The sequence below is a fragment of the Onychomys torridus genome, chromosome 3, assembly GCF_903995425.1.
Source record: "Onychomys torridus chromosome 3, mOncTor1.1, whole genome shotgun sequence".
In the NCBI taxonomy this organism is placed as follows: Eukaryota; Metazoa; Chordata; class Mammalia; order Rodentia; family Cricetidae; genus Onychomys; species Onychomys torridus.
The window spans coordinates 147,965,668-147,978,494 of record NC_050445.1 but is presented as its reverse complement, the minus strand read 5'-3'; the positions used below and the strand labels follow the sequence as shown (position 1 = coordinate 147,978,494).

At 46.0% G+C, this 12,827-nt stretch overlaps 2 protein-coding genes across 2 annotated transcripts; one reads left to right on the top strand and one right to left on the bottom strand.

Moving 5' to 3' along the window:
• Positions 1 to 2,743: 2,743 nt before the first annotated feature.
• On the bottom strand, positions 2,744 to 7,846 carry LOC118580860 (histone H2A.J). Its single transcript, XM_036182861.1, has 2 exons — positions 7,400 to 7,846; positions 2,744 to 4,755 (listed from the first exon to the last, which is right to left on the bottom strand). Exon 2 carries the CDS (start codon positions 4,423 to 4,425, stop codon positions 4,036 to 4,038), a length of 390 nt encoding a protein of 129 aa, XP_036038754.1. The 5' UTR covers positions 4,426 to 4,755; positions 7,400 to 7,846; the 3' UTR covers positions 2,744 to 4,035.
• Positions 7,202 to 9,078, top strand: LOC118580861 (histone H4). The gene has a single exon (XM_036182862.1). It carries the CDS (start codon positions 7,412 to 7,414, stop codon positions 7,721 to 7,723), a length of 312 nt encoding a protein of 103 aa, XP_036038755.1. The 5' UTR covers positions 7,202 to 7,411; the 3' UTR covers positions 7,724 to 9,078.
• Positions 9,079 to 12,827: the final 3,749 nt, after the last annotated feature.

The following is a 12,827-nucleotide window of genomic DNA, read 5'->3' as shown; positions in this document are numbered from 1 at the left end:
CCAGGTCAATCTATTGGAGGCATTTTCTCAAGTGAGTTTCCTCTTCCCAGATGACAAAAGCCAGAACAAGTGCAGGCTACCTCACCAAGCCTCCCTGTCTCCCCCAATTGTATACAGCTTATTTAACCTTGAAGAGAGGCCTCCTGTGTCTTGTCATTTCCCTCAGCTACCTCAGTCTCTTGAGCTTCCTCCAATCCTTCCTGCTTCCCTTCAATCCACAGGAAATAGAAAGCCATTTAATAGTGTTTCCAAACCGGGTGATTGGGGAACATGCGAACCTTTGGTGGTTTGAATAATGGCCATCACAGGCTCAGATGTTTAAATGTCTCTGGTTGGCAGGAAAGTTTCTGTGAAGGATTAGGTGTGGCCCTGTTGGAGGTGTGTCACTTGGGATTTGAAATCTCAAAAGCCCATGCCTGGCTCAGCCTCTCTGCCTCCTGCTTGAGGATCAGATGTAAGCTCTGAGCTATCACCATGCCTGCCTGCTGCCATTCTCCCTACCATGATGGTCCTGGAGTCACCCTCTGAAGCTGTAAGCAAGCCCCCAATTCAATGCTTTCTGTTTTAAGTTGCCTTGGTCATGCTGTCTCAGAGATGAAGTAACTAGGCCAGAACCTAAGTCCCATTCTATCAAGCTCAAGCTCTTAATCGCTGTAGTATTTGCCCTGGCCACTACTGGCTTTGTGGAGTTCACATTTAGCATGCCAGTCACTGCCAACTATGGCATGGGCTAATTCCAGGAATGCAAAACTGAACAGACCAGTTCTCTGGGATCCAAAGTCAAAACTAGCTCTGTAGGGAAACAGAGCAAAGCCTGGCCACACTGCACTCTGTCCCAGAGGACAGCATTTCTCTGCACGGAAAGCAGCGATGTGCAAGTCAAACCATGCACTGTATTGTAGCAGGAATCTTAAGAGGTCTTCTTAATAAAAAACAAACCTGAGGCTAGGTATTTGGGTGAGTGCTGAAAGATCAGAGAAGCAGAACAAGCCACAGCTACCTCACCTTGCCAGTACCTCAGCTGATCCTGTTTCCTCAGACTGGAAGCCTGAGTCCTCATCCAAATGGATCTCAGCTGAACTATTGCTCAAAAGCCTGAAAGCTTAACCAGCCAAAGGCTGCTAGTTTCTGGTCTTCACACCTTATATAATCTTTCTCTATCTGCCACCACTCCCTGGGATTAAAGGCGTGTGTCACCATGCTGGCTGTATCCTTGAACACACAGAGATCCACTTGGCTCTGCCTCCCAAGTGCTGGGATTAAAGGCGTGCACCACCACTGTCCAACTTCTGCTATGGCTTACTCTTCCCATTTTCTAGCCACCGTTTGTGGCTCTGTATCTAGTGGCCGTCTGTTCTCTGACCCCAGATAAGTTTATTACCTGCACAATATTTTTCGGAACACAATACCACACTGTATAGCCATCCAAATGACTGCAGGACACACCGAAGGTACTAGACTGCCTTCATCCAATCTCTTGCCTGAAGCATTGGCCTTTTAAGAACTTTACCAAGGACCACAGGATGAATGAATGACTTCTCAGAATTGTTCCTGTCAATAGATCGATCCAATTTTTAAAAAACCTCATCAGAAGTGGTGAAGAGCAGTATTTAAAAGGAACCTAAGCATTTCTAGAGCAGTAGTGAAGGTTGGGTGGAAATAGGGGCAATCATCATCTTATAGCTTTCTCTTCCGGTTAGATTTCTCATGTTAAGAATCATGAGAAAAAGACAGATGGGTTAGGTTTTGCGACCTTTGTCCTTATTTCTTCATGATTTGGGTAATCCCAGATGCTTCAAATCTATTAAGTTAGACTCAAATGTCAAACCAGAACTTGAAAACTAGGTATGATTGAGCCTGTAAATGTGAACTCATGGACACAGAAGGGTGACTGCATTTATATTGGCTCCAAGTGGTACCACTCACAACTGATTCTAACAACTGAATTTTACTGTTTTGAGACCATCTCCCTGTGCTGCCCTATCTATCCCAGAACATGGAGCTCAGACGGGCCTTGAACTCAGGCTCTTCCCTGTCTCGCTAGTGCTGGAATTAGAGTTGTAAACCACACTTGACTACAATTCTTTGAAACTCCTACTGCTGGGGAAAGCTGTCCTCCAGGCATGGCAAGACCTGCCCTGGTCAACTCTCAACACTTGGGATAACCTGCAGGGGACCTGCGCAAGACAGGACCCACTTTGTCATCGGTGGACACAAGACCCCAACTTTCACCCCAAAATGTATGCAGTTCATGGTTGTTAGGGGAGGGGCTCCCAAGCCCCCCTTTACCCTCCCCAGGATTTACAAACAGTGGCTATTTTCCTTCATGTTGCCTTATGCTTTTGTAAGGGGTCCCAATTTGTTCACCAAGCTACACTTGGGTGGTCACATTTCTATTCCTGACCTTGGTGCTCCACCAGCTGAGTACACATGTTTACCTAGAATTTAAGTCACGATGCAAACCCTTACTCCTTGTAGGAGATGGCATTTTTCAACGTAAGCATCTAATGCTAATACATGGTACTAAAATCTTAGTCCTCCAAACAGGTATGAAATGTTTACCTCCTGAAACTGCCCATAATGCTACTGGAGTCTGTTCTCCTCAGGTGTCAGAGGGAGCAATCTACCTCTTTATGAGAGGTGTGTATGATGTGATCTTTGTACATCTTTCAAGATTACCACAAAGAGTAATTCCAATATCCACTCGACCAACAGCAGAGAACCAAATACGGACAGACACTGGTTTGTAATATATTATTTATTTGTCCTATTTCCTGTCTGCAGGAACCATGAAAGAAAGAATGTGGGTTTCAGGACAGTGGCAACCTAACTGGCCTCATTCACTGCTGTACCCCCACCCCCACTTGATACTAGCACATGGTGTAGACAGCCAATCAACACTGGGGATGAGGGGAAATGGGCCAGCCAGTACAAATGAAGGGGAAGATGTCATCTGATTCCCAGGAAAAAAATGAACCCAGGGTGAAACCTACCCTTGGGTGGTTTTTGTGGATCCTGTGGCAGAATGACAGTTACTGAGAATGAAATGGAATGGCCAAGAAGGGAAGAACAGCATTTCCAGGGACCTACGTGTTCTCCTTGCTCTTACCTCACATGACCTTTCCTTTCCTTATTGGGGCATTACACAACTCTACAGCTAGTGGGAAAAACGGGACTCCAGGGAAGTTATTAAGAGTTATCCCTAAAAGTAGGGTTTAATTCTAAATAAAATCAAACCAATTCCCAAAGACAATGCTGGAGAGCAGGCTGTTATGAAACTAAAGCTTGGGGGGGGGGGGGAATGTGTGTATATATTTTGAGACATATTCCTAACGTAGCTCAGGAATGGCCTCCAAACTCACCAGCCACGAATGACGTTCTACTCCCCATGGCAAGTGTGCGCCACCACCATGAGCAGAAAGAGAAAATGTTAAAAACTGCTAAACATACACTAAAGGCCGAGGGCCCCGCTGTTATGCAATACCGTCCAGGGAGCAATCTTAATGACTCACTTCCGTATTGCACAAATTACTTCATTTTAAAGACTCATGAACACAAGGGTGTGAGGTGAAGGTGGCTGGTATTCAGATCATGATAATATCTATTAGCTTAAAAAGACTATCAATCCTAACTAAATTACTAGCACCCATCAAGGTCCCTATGGTGTCTTTTCCAAGTAGTCAACCTTTCTAAGTATGGCCAGCGAGGCAACTTCTTGCCCATAGCTGGAAACACCTCTTACCACTCCTCCCTCCTGCGAAGGCCTGGGCAGTTAGGCAAAGTTAATTCCAGAGTAGCCTCCCCGTTTCTCCTGCCTACTATGATGCAAGGGGTGGGGGGAGGCTCCCAACCCAGCCCCTGGGTCCCCTTTGGCTCCCACATGGCCTCAAGGGTGGCCCGCGTCTAGCTCAAGCTCGGGTCGCGTCCCCACCCAGCACCCCGTCGTCGGTCCCGCGACTACACAGCTCTCCGGATTACTCGCTTTTGACCGACTTTATTGGCTGCGGACTGCGGCGGGCTCTGCACCCGTCGGGTTCACTTGCTCTTCACTTTCTGGCTCTCCGTCTTCTTGGGCAGCAGCACGGCCTGGATGTTGGGCAGGACGCCGCCCTGAGCGATGGTCACGCGGCCCAGCAGCTTGTTGAGCTCCTCGTCGTTGCGGATGGCCAGCTGCAGGTGGCGTGGGATGATGCGCGTCTTCTTGTTGTCGCGCGCCGCGTTGCCCGCCAGCTCCAGGATCTCGGCCGTCAGGTACTCCAGCACCGCCGCCAGGTAGACCGGCGCGCCCGCGCCCACGCGCTCCGCGTAGTTGCCCTTGCGCAGCAGCCGGTGCACGCGGCCCACGGGGAACTGCAGGCCCGCGCGCGACGAGCGCGACTTGGCCTTGGCGCGCACCTTGCCGCCCTGCTTGCCTCGCCCCGACATGCTCGACCCGGCGCCGGGAACTCCAACACCAGTCCGCTCAGTTCCGGGATGCCGTGCGCCACTCCGGAACTACCTCGCTAAACTCCGCAGCCGCGGCCGCCTGTGACAGGCAGGCACCGCTCCCAATCAGCTCGCCCGGGCAGAGGGCCCGCCTTCCCAGATTTGTCCCAATCAAAAACGCAAATTTCTAGTCCTAATTTACATAGTTCGCTGGCTTTCTTGGTGTTGTTGAACTGGCAGGTGTCTGTAATCCCAGCACTAGGGTAACCGAGGCCGGAGGATTGCCAAAATCTTGAGGTCGGCCTTATCTAATTTGAGATTCAGACCAGCCTGATAGGAAGGAAGAGAGGAAGATAGAGAAGGAAAAAAGGGGAATTAAGGAAAGCCATGCACATGGTGCACGTCTATAATCCCAGCTCTTGGAGATGGAATTGGAGGTTGTCGCTCAGTGCTCCACCAAGACTTTAGAATACTCTAAACTAGACCGAGACGCTGGAGGAAGAAAGCTTCGACTTGTTCTTATATATTCTTATATATTCAAATTATAGGCCCGTGGCATTTGAAATAAAATAAGGGTTTTTTTTTATTTAATTAGCTATTACTTTCCACTGATTGATTCACTGAGATACTTCAATTTTCCACATTTCCCTGAATGTTACGCAACCGATGTAATGTCAAACGTTGCTTAAAAATGCCATGTAGATTTTTTAGTATCCATTTAATTAAAAGATCACAAATTTAACCTCTCCCTATTCTAATTACGGTATGATTTCATTGCATAAACTTCCGAGAGCGAAGTGTGGTGGGGCCTGCCTGTGATCTTAATATTAAGGTGTAGAAAGGAGGGTCAGGTCAAGGTCATCATTAGCCACCTAGTTCCCACCCAGCCTGAACTGCGTAGGATCCTGTCCCAAACACAGAATAAACACACACACACACACACACACACACACACACACACACACACTGTAAAAAAAAGAAAAAACTGTAAAAAACCAGTTTACATGTATTTATGTATGTCTTTATTGTCTAGCATAATGAATAAGCAGTAGCTGAGATCTCAAATACACCTCTTTGGATCTGAGCAATATATTGCCACCATAAAGGTTGGAGCCAGACAACGTCCTCAAACTCCTGGCTGACTTTACCACCTATCACCTGATTTTAATACATAATTTAATGTCTGGAGGCACTCAGCAGGTTCTATTACATACTGAGTCAATGCCTATGGAAGCCTCTGGTGCAGTTTCAGCAAGAAAATACTGCAGTGACTTCTGTAAACCAGCTTAAGTTTGTGCTTATATCATAGAAAAGTCCTTTTCTTTCCTTTCTTTTTTTTTTGGATACAGGCTTTTACAGAGTTTCAAAAAGTATTCTAGAGGCAGCTTTGCCTTATTTTTTTGTAAGAATTCTAGGAAGCCAAGGACTTAAAATCATGACGTAACATTTAATGACTCACTGGGCAGTGGTGAGGCATGCCTTTAATCTCAGCTCTTGGGAAGTAGAGGCAGGCAAATCTCTGTGAGTTCAAGGCCAGTCTAGTCTACAAAATGAGTTCCAGGCCAGCCCGGGCCACACAGAGAAACCTCATTTCAGGAAAAAAAAAAAAAAAAAATTAATGACTCAGGCTTTTTTCCTTCCAAATATCCTAGGGCTCAGTTAATCTTTAACATACTGTTTGAATTATGGGAATTGAGGATTGAAAAGCACTGTAGATTAAAAAGCATTTAGAGATATAAAAATTTAGGAAACCATTTTCTTGCCGGGAAGCTTATCTAAGACTACAGACCAACAACAGTTTACTAAAATGCTCAGTCCTCAACAAACTCATTAAGCACCTGGAAAGTGTTGTGAACTCTCCCTTAAATCCGGCTCTCTTCTAAATGCAGTAAATGTCAGGGCAGTCTTCTCTTTAAAAACAAAAACAAAAAAACAAAAAAACACCTCCAGGCAGGGTGATACATACCTTTAATCCCAGCACTCAAGAGGCAGAGACAGGCGTATCTCTGACTCTGAGTGCCAGGCCAGCCTGGTCTATAAACTGAGCTCCAGGACCCTTAGAGCTGTTACACAGAGAAACCCTGTTTTAAATGGAACAAAACACCAAGAGTCCTTTTCCGGTTTGGGAATTTCTAGTAAAAATCTATTCAAAGTCATGCTTCTGACAAACGTAACTTTAGAAGACCTTTGAATGAGGGAGGGGATGAAATGTAGTTGAGTCTGTCTAACCCAGGCTAGCCTCCAGCTGGTGGCAGTCCTCCTGTCTCAACCTCCAGAGCGCTGTGTGTAGTGTGAGTCATTATACCTGGCGAGAACTTTTAAGTTTTAAATGCAAGCTCTGAGATGCAAGCTTATCTAAGTGACACGTTATAATAGCTCAGCTAAGTAACTATAAAAGCAGACAGTTGGTTCAAAAGAAAATACTGATGTGTTTGCCGGGCAGGAGAAACAGAAAACTCCACACACTGCAGAAAAAGTTGAAAACAAACAGGAAGTGGAGAGGGGAGTAAAATAATTTTCTAAGAGTGGTCATAAGAGAAAGTGACCGTTCTCTTCTCCAGCCACTCAAAAGACTCACACATGAAAATGTATACCGCTTTACCATAATATCTAGTAAGCTAGATTTCTAATCATTTTCACATTACTTTGCAGTAGTATAAGAATAGCATTCAGCTTAGATAACGAATCAGAGCATACTGAAGATAGCATTGCGACCTTTTTATTTGCGCTAAGGAAGAGAAAAAGAAATTGTTAGCTTATATTGTTTAAATTTTGAAATATGCTAGGGTTTTTCAGATTTGAGGGGGGAATAAAAAGTCTTTTCCAGTATTGCTTGGAGCTACCGCAGCCGGGAGTAAAGAACCAGGGGGTGGAGCCTATAGCTCCTCCCACCCCTTCCTGTTTTCAAACAGGTCCGCTACCAGAGAATATAAGGGCTTGCTGGGGTGTTCTGTAAGGTAGTTTCTTTGCTCACCGGGAGGAGACGATGTCTGGACGTGGCAAAGGCGGCAAAGGCCTCGGAAAAGGGGGCGCTAAGCGCCACCGCAAGGTCCTGCGGGACAACATCCAGGGCATCACGAAGCCCGCCATCCGGCGCTTAGCTCGGCGCGGCGGCGTCAAGCGCATCTCGGGGCTCATCTACGAGGAGACTCGCGGTGTTCTCAAAGTGTTCCTGGAGAATGTGATCCGCGACGCCGTCACCTACACCGAGCACGCCAAGCGCAAGACGGTCACGGCCATGGACGTGGTCTACGCCCTCAAGCGCCAGGGCCGCACGCTCTACGGCTTCGGCGGCTGAGCGCGTCCACCGGCTCTCGGCCTTCCCTGGTCTCTTGCATCACCACCCCTAACCCAAAGGCCCTTTTCAGGGCCCCCAAAGCATCAGAAATGAGCTGGGGAGACTTAACCGGAATGGGAAGCTGGGTCGCTTTGGTGTCACTTCTGTGGCTTGCATTGTTGCACATGCAAATCAAGCTACGTGGAAGCACGTTCTCATTGGACCGGTGGACCTCGTAGCTCCGCCCCCCGGCCTGGGAACGTGATCCGTAAACTTGCTGAGTGCTGTTGGTCTGCGTGAATGATTTTTCTTTGCTTGTTTCTGGGTGGCTGCGTCCCGCTTTGCGACCTCTAGAGCTCGGAAGAGGCGGTCACTCAGCAGAGGGAAACCACGTTCCTTAAGGGCGGCGAGAATGAGGACTGGGCCGGAGGCTTGGGACTCCAAATTAAAGTGATCCTGCAATGTTAACTCGGCTTTGTTAGCTGTAGCCATTTCCCAGCTTTAACGATGTGTCTTTGACGAGAGGGCTCGGGGTCCTCCTTTAGGTCAGGCTGGTCAGCTTCCCGAGTTCAGATTCCACAGATCTGGCTGTAAGTCTCATTTTAAGAAAGTCCTTCAGTCTCCAGAGAGGAGGGATTAAAGAACCGGTGTTACTCTTAGAGTAGTCCTGAGTTGATTTCTCAGCACCCAAGTGGGTTAGTTCAGTCACCTGTAGCTCCAGCTTCAGAGCATCAAGATGCCTTTGGCTTCCTTGGGCACCTGGACTCAGGTCTGCATACCCACTCTCTCCATACACATAACTAAAAAACTAATTTTTTTCAATGCCCTAGTTTTTTGACATTGGAAGTTCACTAGTCTTCTCACCGGCTTAGGGAATAGGAGACATTCTTGGGCTTCCCTCAGCAGGAACCTGGCATTTCATTAGGAATGGTTATCTCGTATGAAATGCTTTCTGCGGCAGGTACTTTGTGACATCTTTCAGCAGATTTATTTTAAGTATTGTTAAAGACCACTTTATAGCTGTGGACGGGACAACGAAGAATTAAAAACTTGGAGCTTGGATTTGAACTCGGCCATGTGCAACTTTACAAAGCTTCATTTTATGTGCCCCTGGTTTTACCGGTGAGGCTCCCCTGTCTCTGTCACTGACATTTCACTTACAGCCTTCTGAGCATAATGTAGCGTTGGGGTTAATTTCAGAGGACGTTAGTCTAACAAACTCACTCCCTGCAAGCAAGTGAAAACTTGAGTTGCTTACTTTTCTGTCTTTAGAAATATTTTTCAGTTACAGTTATTTGGTTTTATATTTTCAAAATCTCTCATTTTCCCTTTTGTCCAGTGCATAATTTTTTTTTGTTAAGTTTGGTGATTTTCATTTTCTTATAAAGCCATGTTTTATCAAAATATTAAACACAAAGTGTAATAAAAATGTTTATCACCCCTATTTTAACAAGTATATTTTGATTGAGAAAATGTATCAAATATCTATGTCTATTACCAGCAAAGAGAAATGAAATTTAAGTGCCATTTAACGTTACATAAATAACAAAAAGTCACATTAATGCAATCAATGTAGAAATCAATGTGGAAGTTTCTCAAAAAGCTTAAACTAGAACTGCCATATAATCCCTCTGTCCCACTCGGGTTTGTACATAAAAAGTTCTTAGTCACCGTACCCATCATACATGGGTATCCCTATTCATTGCTGCTTTAATCCCGATAGCCAGGAAATGGAACCAACCAGTGTGTCCATCCCCAGATGAATGGATGAAGAAATTATGGCACGCATATCCGATGGGTTTTACTTAGTGGTAAAGAAGAACGAAATCTTGATGTTGACAGGAAGATGAGTAAACAGGAAATCAGTCTGTTAAGAAAAATCAGACTGAAAGAAAAACCCGTTTTCTTCAATGTGGAGTTGACGTGTGTGTGTGTGTGTGTGTGTGTGTGTGTGTGTGTGTGTGTGTGAATTGTGTGTGTGTAGGTCATAAAGCTAGAAAGAGGATGTGAGAGGCGGGGGTGAAATACACATGACCTGAAAGCAGAAGCCAGTTGACTAAGTGTGGGAAAGAAGAAAATGAGCCAGGCGCAAGGCAGGGAGAGACAGAGGTCAATTCTACTGCAGAACAAAGAATAGTGACTTGTGTGTGAAAACACTGTAATGAGGTGCATTATTAACACTCTGTCACCTTTCGTTCATGATAGTAGTCTTTTCTCTGCTTGGCCAAAATCCATAGCCATATAATGCTCAGTATTCAAAAATAGCCGGCACTCACTCTGGAGGCAGAGGCAGGTGGATCTCTGTGAGTTTGAGACCAGCCTGGTCTACAGAGTGAGATCCAGGACACCAAGGTTACACAGAGAAACCTTGTCTCAAAAAAACATTAAAAAAAAAAAAAAAGAAAGAAAAGAAAAGAAAGAAGTTGAATATTAATTAAAGAACCTGCATATTCATGAGGCATTGTATCTCAGAAGCAGTCAACCTTCAGACATACTTCATATGAGGGAAAAGGTGGTAATGTGCTGTGTAATATGGAGATTTGGTTGCAGTCTTAGATTTCACTATGTCTGGTTATTTTCAGAATGAGTCATGGGCTCAAGAGATGGCGCAGTGGTTAAGAACACTGGCTGCTCTTCTGAAGGCCAGAGTTTGGTTCTCAACACCCACATCAGACTCCTTACAGCTGCCTGTGACTTCAACTTCAGGGGGATCTGACACCTCTCATCTCCAAGAACACCTGTACTCATATTCTCATACACACAGAGAGAATGAATCCACATGATGGACTGGGCATTTCCGTTCAGTACCAGGTCTTAAAGTGATACTTTCATGTAATAAGGTTTAGGAGTGTCTTGCACCTGCAGCTGTGATAATACCCTGACCACAAGCAGCTTAGGGGAGAAAGGGTTTATTTGGGCTGACAATTCCAGGGTACAGTCCATGACTGCAAGGAAATGAAGACAAGAGTGTAAAGCACTAATATTCGGCCAGCGTTTTTAACGACTCCCACCTAAGAAATGGTGTCGCCCACACTCCCCCACCTCAATTAACAACCAAGACAATATCTTCCACAGATGTCCGGTCAACCGGATTTAGACAATGTCTCAGTTGAAATCCTCTTTCCTGGCTATTTGAGGTTGTGTAAGTACTAATTGGCCTGCTCATCTGGCAGCAATCAGCACTGTCCTAGGCCTGGTGAGAGGCTAGCTCCTTCCATTATGAGCTCAACTCCCACTACATTGCCCAGTGGGGACGTGGATTTGTATGAAAGTATCCCTTCAGAGATGGAAGGGGACCCCATCTAAGCCTTCCACTTCCAATTTCGAATTTCCTCCTAGATGAGCGCTATTAGGTAGACAGGCAACCCTCTGACTCACCCACCCCACTTCAGTGGCAATTTCAGAATCTGCAGTCTTTTCTTACAGAAATAAGTACATGACTTGTTCTCATTCATTAGCCTGAGTTCAGGGCTGGTGATGTAGCTCCGTGGTAAAACACTTGCCTGGTATGTGTGAAGTTCTAGATTCAATTCCCAGCACAAACTAAAAATAAAACAGTGTCCCTTCAGTTTAGTGGATTAATTTATCACCAATTTAAAGATGGCTTGTAGTTTATGTCTCTCACCTAAACCTCTTTTGTAACCCATATATTCAATTACCAAATTAAAGACAAAGTACCCATGTTTCCTGTGTTCGCGCCCAGGACCCCCATGCTCAGTGGGAGCATTCTCCACTGCCGTACCCCACCCGCCCTTTCTGGTTTCTGTCCACTTTTCCATTATTTCTCCTGAGACAATCTAGCTGCAGCCCAAGCTGGCCTCATCCTCATGATCCCCCTGTCTCTGCCTCCAGGAGCTGGGGTCATAAGCCATTGCTACCACATCCATGTTTGTATTTATGTTAGCTGTTTAAGTCGCCATTTATTTTTTACTTTTCTTGTTTATTCTTATTTGAAGTTTTGGAGATCAGTAGCACTACATGAACTCATAAACACCCTTTTACCAGGAATTCTCCTATTACAAATCTAGTGGATTTTTGTACTTGAATCTTAACTGCTTTTAACAAAACATTTTATTTAGAACAAGTAGTTGGGTGGTGATGGCGGCACACACCTTTAATCCCAGCACTCAGGAAGCAGAGGCAGGTGGAAATCGGTGAGTCCAAGGCCAGCCTGGTCTGTAGATCGAGTTTCAGGACAGCCAGACGCTGTCTCAAAACAACAACAACAACAAAACAAAAAAACCCATATGTTATGACAGATCATGACCCCAAAGAGACCACTGAAGACGGTAGATGTCCAGAATGCAACAGCAAGGTTTATTTTGTTAAGTTTACAAGTTGAGGCAGGGAAGCTCCGTCCAAAACACTCACTCTTAGCAGTGAGGCTGGGAGGAGCTTGCTCTTTCTTTGTGAGGCCAGCTTTTTAAAGGCAAAAAACGCAAGCCCTTCAGGGTGGTAGGGGGTTTGGCACAGGTGCAGCTTGGATTGGTTTATTTTTATCTCTGTTCTCTTTTCATTGGGTGAGGGTGTGTAACCTTTGAATTTACTGGTTGGGGGTTAAAGTTATCATTTTGGGACTGTCCGGGACAAGTCCCAGGCTTTGTCCTTGAGCTGCCACGGGGGCTGGCTGACCTAGCATGGACTGACTGTGGGAGGCTGGCTCAGTGGTCCAGGCTCTGTCCTTGATTCATGCACATAGCTCTAGGTTGGTGAGGGGTCCCAGACAGTGAACAACTGGCTGAACCTTGAGCGGTCAGAGTACGTGCAGAAAGGGAGCTACTGCAAGGACTATGTCTTTTGTTCAGGGCCCTCCCAGAAACTGCTGCTCAAGTCTCAGGAAACTGAAATTGAGGCCTGATCTCTGAGAGGAGACTGAGCAGCCTGTTATGGCATCTGCTTGGTCCTTTCACCATACACAAGATGAACATTGGCTATTCACACAACGTGAGCTGTGCAGCTAGGCCCTGCCCCTGAGCAGCACCAACTGCCAGGTGCTGCTCCCTTCCCCGCCGCCCCCATCCCCGCCACTTCTGGGATTGTCATGAGAACCATTCCCAGCCCTCTGAGGTGGGAGAGTGACCAGGCCCCGCCCTACAGAAAAAAATCTCACCAATCCCCAAGATCA